The sequence below is a fragment of the Tiliqua scincoides genome, chromosome 11 (assembly GCF_035046505.1).
Source record: "Tiliqua scincoides isolate rTilSci1 chromosome 11, rTilSci1.hap2, whole genome shotgun sequence".
Classification (NCBI taxonomy): Eukaryota; Metazoa; Chordata; class Lepidosauria; order Squamata; family Scincidae; genus Tiliqua; species Tiliqua scincoides.
This window is the reverse complement of record NC_089831.1, coordinates 25622536-25630120: the sequence shown is the minus strand read 5'-3', so window position 1 is coordinate 25630120 and position 7585 is coordinate 25622536. Positions and strand designations below refer to the sequence as shown.

Here is a 7585-nt window from a genome sequence, read left to right as displayed (position 1 = left end):
GAAAGCATTATTGGTAGACCAGGAAAGAAGGGAGAGACACCCCATGCTTTTGTGAGAGTATCTTGGGCATCCACATTGGGGGAGGAGGAAAAGCAAGGTACAAACATGTTAAGTAAATACATATCAGAATGGAAACAACCTATCTGAGACCCCGGAGAGCCAGTACCAGTTGTGTAGGCCACACTGAATGGAAGAGGCCAATGGGCTTAGTCCATGGAAGATAGCATCTTCCATGGCTTGTGGACCAACAGTATGCAACATGTATCAAAAGTATCATGTGACAAGAGCAACCAATGACAAAACACAATTTTTATCTCTTTAGGCATCACTGGGCAGGTGGAGGTACACACTGCCATTCTACTGGCCATCAAGTCATGTTCAATGCAGTTTGCCACTAAAATGCAGAAGACCCACTGAGAAAATGTACTTAGAGCACCAATATCCATACAACAGAGGGCTAGACAATATAACAGGGTGGTGGTTGTGTTGTTTTTGTGGTTTTTTTTTTTTTTGGTAATTTTTATTTGAACACAAGTATTCTGACAGAATGCAAAGTCAAAATTCTCCGTTAGTATCAGTATTTACATTGGTGAGAATGGAAAGAAAGGTGGTGTCCATGTTTCACTTGGTAAAAAGTTTTTTGTCTTTTGTTTTTTATAACAAGAGAGAAGGCCCCTAAAACAGGGAATGCTGGGTAGGGAAGTGAATGGAGGGCTGAGAACCACTATCACCATTGCCTAAGTGAACCCTGGGGTCTGAAGACAGACACAGAAAAAAACAAAACCAAAACCCAAAAAGAGACAAACCCACACAGCTCAAAAGCAAAAATGCCTTATGCTAGAAACCAAGCAGGAGAATGTACTATTTTTCCCCCAATACATTGCATGACAACATTTTCTTTGACTGCACTACAAGAAGCTGGGTGGTCATATATCAGGTATATATCAGTGGTTCTCAAACTCTCTGGGAGAGTTTGAGAGCCACTAAGTTCTTGCATGGTCGGGAGGGGGGGAAGCAGCAGGGGCGGGGGAAGGCAGCAGCACGATCCCCAGGATCGTGCCGCTCAGGGGGGCTGCAGGGGCTTGGGTGCACATACCCAAGCTCCTGCAGTCTCCCGGGGGTGCGGGGAGCCCGGTGTGACCTGCAGCAGGGCTCCCCGCAGCAGTGAAGGTAGATGCGGAGCGATTGTGCCCCGCTCTGCATCTACCTTCACTGCTGCGGGGAGCCCTGCCGCAGGTCGCGACAGGCTCCCCGCATCCCCAGGAGGCTGCAGGAACTTGGGTACATGCACCCAAGCCCCTGCAGCCCCCCTGAGCGGCGCGATCCTGGGGATTGCGCCGCTGCCTCCTCCCTGCCTCCAGGCTGCCCCCGCCACTTAAGGGGGCAGGGGTCAGGGCCCGCAGGCTGGGGCGTCGCAACGCCCCAGTTTGAAAAGCCCTGATATATATGTATGATGCATACATATATAAATATATACATCGTAAACAGTGTATTGTTGGTCCCTCTTCAAAGGTTTGTGTCCACTTGAAGAATAAAAATATACAGTTATAAAAATAAAGCGAACGTGGAGACACCTTGTCAAGGAAAAAAAAAGGAAATTCTGTTTCTAAATGAAAACCAAAATTATCTTATTAATCTGCCAAAGGAGTAGGCAACGTGCTCACAAGAATCAATCCATGGAGAAACATCTGTGTGTGAGAAAGGGGGTGTCATTTTTGGACCCTGATTGTTGCCTGTCTAAGAGCCCAGGACAGGAAGGAGCACCCTGGGTTCAAATGGGGAGAGTTTCCATGTCGGCGACTCCTTAAAAAAACAGCCACTGTCTCACTGCAACATGGCAACCATGCTGAGCAATGCCTGCCTGGTGAAGGAAAATGGGGCAAAGTGGTGGCCACTGGCTCGCGTGCCCTGTCAGGTGAGGCATGGGGAGTTTGCGTTGTCTACCAAAGTGGGGCTGCCATGAAAGCCCTAGAATCTTTCCACTCATGAATACTGCACCTCAGGTCAAGCTCCTGGAGCTGCTGGTGGGACCTCAAGATGGTCGGTCACCCACAGAGAGGCCATTACTCCCTGCCTTACTAGGTGTGTTCCCAGGTTCACCAAATCCTTCACCTGCATGGCTCCCTTTTCAGTGAACTGGGGAAGGGGGCCAGGAGTTGCCTGGAGACAATTATCAGTGGGTCATGGTTGTACTTGCTTCCCATTAACTATGTGGTACCTAGTAGGTAATAACTCAATTGGAATGAGATAGCAGTGGCAAGATCATTCGCAACAAATCTGCATAAGTCAGTCTTTCTTAATTGGTGGCCATCTTTTGGAACTGAGGTACGTAACTGTCATGAAGTCCCTGCCTGCTCTGTCAAGGTCTCTTCCATTTGACAAAAACCACCAGAGAACGCATCAAAGCCATTTTTATGGTCTTTTCACCAATAAGGCAAAAATTCCTCCCCTCCAAATGGGCACCCATAGGAAGCAGCCCAAGATTCTTCCTTGCCCTAGCTGCCGAGGAAAGAGGGTAAGCATGGCATGTGTGTATGGGCACATGTGTGTGCCTGTATCAAGAGAGCCTCCATTTCCACCACCCCCCAGTAACTGAAAACAATAACAGCAACAACATAAAAGCCACACACCCCGCACCCTGCCCCACATTTAGCAAAATGACAAGACTTATTTTTCACAGTTTGAAATTATAGCTGAGATGCCACACAACAGACTGTGTACATGAGAGTATCATACCAAAATGCGTGGCTCCATTTGGCTTAGGCTGGACTGCAGTTTCTCCCACCGGCGTCACCTCCTCCCTTCCTTTGGCCCTCATTACCTTAGCGCAAAGGAATATTACATTATCACATTCAATCTTGCAGGTTTTATATTTATTTAAAGGCTACTCTTCCAGTTGCAAACAGTGGTATTCTCTTCTCTTCCATTTTATGTTTCCTGAATCAAGGTCTCGTTTGGATTTTTGTACAGATCACCTGAACTATTCCAGCTATGCCTTCCACATCCAAACTATGTTGAAGTGTCTTATTCTCCTTCTGATTTAAAAAATTTGATACTATGACAAAAAACACATTTCACACTAAGATATTCACGCACCCACAGTGCACAAGCTTGCAGATCTAATGAAAAAAATCTTCTTTTTTTTTATAAAAAAAGAAAAAGAAAAACAATTGCTCTATACAAGGGACTGACTGGTCTTCCCCACTTCCACATTTCAGTTTGCTATTTAAAAAGGAGCAAAGTCACGGCATTAAGCACAAGGCCACTGCAACATTTTGTCACTTGTGGGCAGGATCCTGCAAAGAACAGGGTACCCTCGTTTCATACAGTTATAGACTTGAGTAGCAGGGTGATCATCTACTCAGGGGAGTTACATTAGGTAGATCTTCTGGGTGCCTCCATAAATCTGAGCTGCTGGCAAGACTAGCCCTTCCAGATCAGCTTAACAAACCTGTTAGAAAGAAAAAAAGTCAGAGGATTCCTAGCAACTTTTGGAGGCCTTGATGTCCATCCAAACAGTGAACTGCTTGTGGAATCAGTAGCTGGGGTGGGGAAGGGGCAGTCCTATTCCTCTATTAGCCCACAGGTGATAGACATTCCATCTACATGGACAAAACATTACAACCCAAATCTGGAGGCTCTGGAGCACAGCCACGTGAACAACGGCGGCCCTGCAAGCTTGAAGATTCTCAAGTGCACACCCCCACAACATGCATGAGGCTTTTGCTAGTGCTGACATGGCAGGGCAGTTTCTGCTGGTACGCAGATCTGAGGGCGCAGGAGCCCCACAGAGCTTTGGATCTGGGCGCAATCCATAAACAGCTTAGCTATGCAAAAACCACTTCATCTCAAGGGGTTTCTTACACGGGACTCTTTGAAAACATGCTGGCATTTGGTAGATTGCCCATCTCCTGCCCTCCTCCCAAAATATGGTGCCAAGTTCCTTAAAAGGTGAGCTTCACTTCATTTTAAAATTAAATGTTGTATAGGCTGAAAGAAGACCATCTTTATGGGAATATATTTTAAATAAGACAGGAGGGTAGGTTTTGTTTGTTTTTCTCATGGAGACCAGCCCTAACTGTACAACCTCCCTTTTGGCTCAGCTAAGTTTAGGGAGGGATTGCTGGAGAGGAAAGGGGAGAGAATGTCTTAAAAAAACAAAGAAATTTTTTCCTGTATGCAGTTCAGATCATGACACAGCACCATCCCTGAGCAGGTGTTTAAATTTAAGCCAGTGACATCTTCCTAAAGGGGTAAAATGTTCAAAAGCGCATAGACACACACACAACTTTGCACATGACAGGCCCTCACTCTTGCAAGGGGTTGGGCACAGTACACCAAAGACGGACACAAGATCACAGCTCTAAACACACGCCTTTGAGTCAGACAACACAAGAACATCAGCCTGTGGGAGATTCTCCTGCGCAAATCCCATCTGGACAAATGGGAGTTGCATACGAGCTTCTCGGTGCTCTTGTGCAGTTCCCATTCATTTCAGTGGAGCCTGCATAGAGGATGTTGCAGTAATTCATGCATCACACACACATGGAACAGTTGGGCAACAGGCTCAATGCAGCAAAGCTTTGGCCATTTAAATATCTCATATTGCCATTGTCAAGAATCTGACTGGGCAGCCTTGAAATTGCAGCCAGAGATAGAGGGAACCAGCAGATTTCAAAAAACATCGACTTCCCTGTGTTCTAAACGGCACCAAGTCTGACTTGCAGGGTCAATTTGTACAATTAAAAAACACATATATATGATGCCAAGACAGGAGACTTAACAGGGAAAAATCTGGTGTGTTGCATAGATTTTACCACTGCTCCCACACTTGCTAAGACTCAAGAGCATCTGGGGTAAACCCTGTGGGACTTGAGTTGTGCCAGAACGTGATCAGTAGTGACGACATCTCAGGTTGGAGGTCTCACAGGACCAATGTCTATATCCAAGCCCCCTGCAAAAATGCAACTTGATAAGCAGGCTAATAACTTCAACTGAATTTATGCTAAACTCAAATATGCTTAATTTGGGGATACATGTTCACAAACGGCAAAAGGACTTCCTTTCATATCTCAATGTGTCACTCTCCAATGTGAACATTATGCTATGCACAAAGAGGGGATACATTGTTTATTTCAATGGTGGTGAGCCCATGAGCATGTTTCACGTCACAGGCAGCCTCTGCTAACACATGAGTGCCTCAAAGAGCCCATGTATATGAGAATTTTCACAGTATAAGCAGTACTGAATGTAAAGAGGAGAGAAACTGGGCACAAGCCACAAGCAAGGTTAAAAAGCTTTAAAAAACCCTTCACATAAGATTGTAGCTGAAGAAAATCAGTCATCACTAAGCATCACTGAAAGCTATGAGACAAATTAGTCACAACTTAAGTCCCATTCATTTCAATGTGATTTAGCAATGACTTTCTTAGGAAACCCACAGATTTAAAAGAGCTTAACTTTGGCAGAGTGTGATATTTCTGTGGAGTGCACTGCTGCTTTTCAAAACTTTACCCCTCTACTCACCTGCTCAAAGTTAAGCATGTGCTTACCAGGAGGCTACTCTGAACCAGGACACTGATCGACCATTAAGTGACCCATCCATATGGAAAGGAGAGCAAGTCTAGAGTTGGTTTGATTTTCTTACTCCAGTAGGAAATGAAAAAAAAAAAAAAATTAAGAAAAGAAGATAAAAGGGGAAACACTATCTGTAAACATCTGTATTTTAAAATGTTCCCCTTTGGAAAGAAAGCATGCCCGCTCATGGACCTAGTAACTATATAGCCTGTATTTACTTTCTCTCTCTCTCTCTTTTTAAAAGGCAGCTATTTTACATAGACATTTAAACACAACAAAAGTTTTTTAAAACATTTTGTCGATTGTAAACACTGGAAGAAAAAAAAAGTTGGCAAAACAAAATTTTTAAAAAACTGAAACAGTCGTCGCCCCCCGCCCCCAAAAACAAAATAAAGAATACTGCAGTTTGAAATATATACTCCCAAAGCTGCCCAATGGCATTCTTCCTAAAACAAAACAAAATTATATATAACTATATTGGAACTGAAACAAGGTGTACCACAAGAGCTACAATCCGCCAGGACCACCTCTTGTGCAGGCCCTGTTGAAATGAGCGTGTGAGGGGTGGGCACACAGCTCATTCATTGCAAAGGGGCTCACGCAAGACAGGTTTGCGGAGACTGTGCTCAGGAGCTCCGGAAAGGAGAACAGAATCCTGTCAGGAAGAGCAAACACACTTTAAGTACAGAGCAAATTCAAAGCCAACGGGGGGAAATAAAAAACAATAACTTACTTCTGAGAGTTTACAGGTTTTTCTTATCTCGACTGAAAAGTATAAAAATAAATGATTCGCCACCAGCTGTCCCAGTCAGCTCACCCTGGCAGCGCTATAGCTTCCTAATTCTGTTCTGTATCTCCTACACATGCTGCAATCGATACCTGTCTGTTTCAAACTCGGTATGGGTATTTTGCAAGAGCTACGGCGTCCTCATGGGATTACGGGCTTATCATTGACAAACAAAAGCATTTATGTTTCTCTTAAAAGGAAGTGCACATGAAATAAAAATTTTTCCTACAAACCTACAAAAAAAATATTTCTCCCATGTATGCATTTTTTGTCTGTGTTTTCTTTTAAAAAAGGCAAAGACACTAGAGGGATGAGATGTGTGTTGTGTTTTAAATGCGCAGGTGAAGTTGTTCTGTCACTTTTTAATTTTTGTTTTGTCTTGCTTCGGCGGAGTTGCCCATCATGCTTTGCTCTCGTTCTCATTTGTTTGCGTGGCTTCGGTGGGCACCGTCTTGACTTCTGCAGGAGCTGTCTTGGGGTCTGTGGCTTGAATGGCGGGCTTTTCTTCTATGGGGGTTTTCCTGTCAGGAGATTATTAAAACATGACCAGTTAAAGAACAGATGGGGCACAGCAGCTACCATTTCACCCAAATGGCAGCAGAAAGAGAGCCTTCCCTTAAAACTGTGTTGGAGGAGAGAAAAGCAGACACTCAACCAGGTCTGAATGCTTCACAAGGAATACACACATGCCAGCCTGGAGACCACTCCTGGAGCCTGGCCCAGACTTAGGTGCTGTTGTGAGGTCCTCCATTATAGTGTCAGAGTGACGATAAGAGTGAAGAGGGTTAAAATAAGGCAGAAGGCATCAGTTGGTACAATCAGGTAATATTCTGACAAGCTTAACCCTTTCAGACTGTTCGGATATTCAGAAAACCAAAACTCTTATCCCTTATTCTGCTTCTGAGTGAGAAAACTAAAGATTTTCAATGACTTAGCAAACACAGAGAGTATATGAATCTTTAGTACCACTAATACTATGAAAATAATTAGGGCTGCAGTCTTAGATTAATTAGATTAGGGCTGCAGTCTTAAATTAGATTAATTAAAAAAACACACACACACTTCTGAATGGCCAAGAAAGTGCCCTGATTATTTGGGCAGCAGCTTAAAAAAAGTGATTATTTTTAAACCAAGCAGTTACAAAACCGACAGGTGGTAAGGGCCATCTTAAGAGATGCCTTTGCCTTGCTCTTGCACACCGGACAGAAGGCCTCTTCTGAG

The 7585-nt window shown here is 44.2% G+C and overlaps 1 protein-coding gene across 5 annotated transcripts in view; it reads right to left on the bottom strand.

Annotated features, from left to right (window-relative positions):
* Nucleotides 1-2023: 2023 nt before the first annotated feature.
* The window catches only part of NCAM1 (neural cell adhesion molecule 1), a 205021-nt gene continuing 199459 nt past the window's right edge, over nucleotides 2024-7585 (bottom strand). For all 5 annotated transcript variants that reach the window (XM_066639448.1, XM_066639442.1, XM_066639444.1 and 2 more), the window contains one exon: nucleotides 2024-6885. In XM_066639448.1, the coding sequence (XP_066495545.1) occupies nucleotides 6765-6885 (121 nt within the window). In that variant the 3' untranslated portion in view covers nucleotides 2024-6764. The remainder of the gene's footprint in view (nucleotides 6886-7585) is intronic.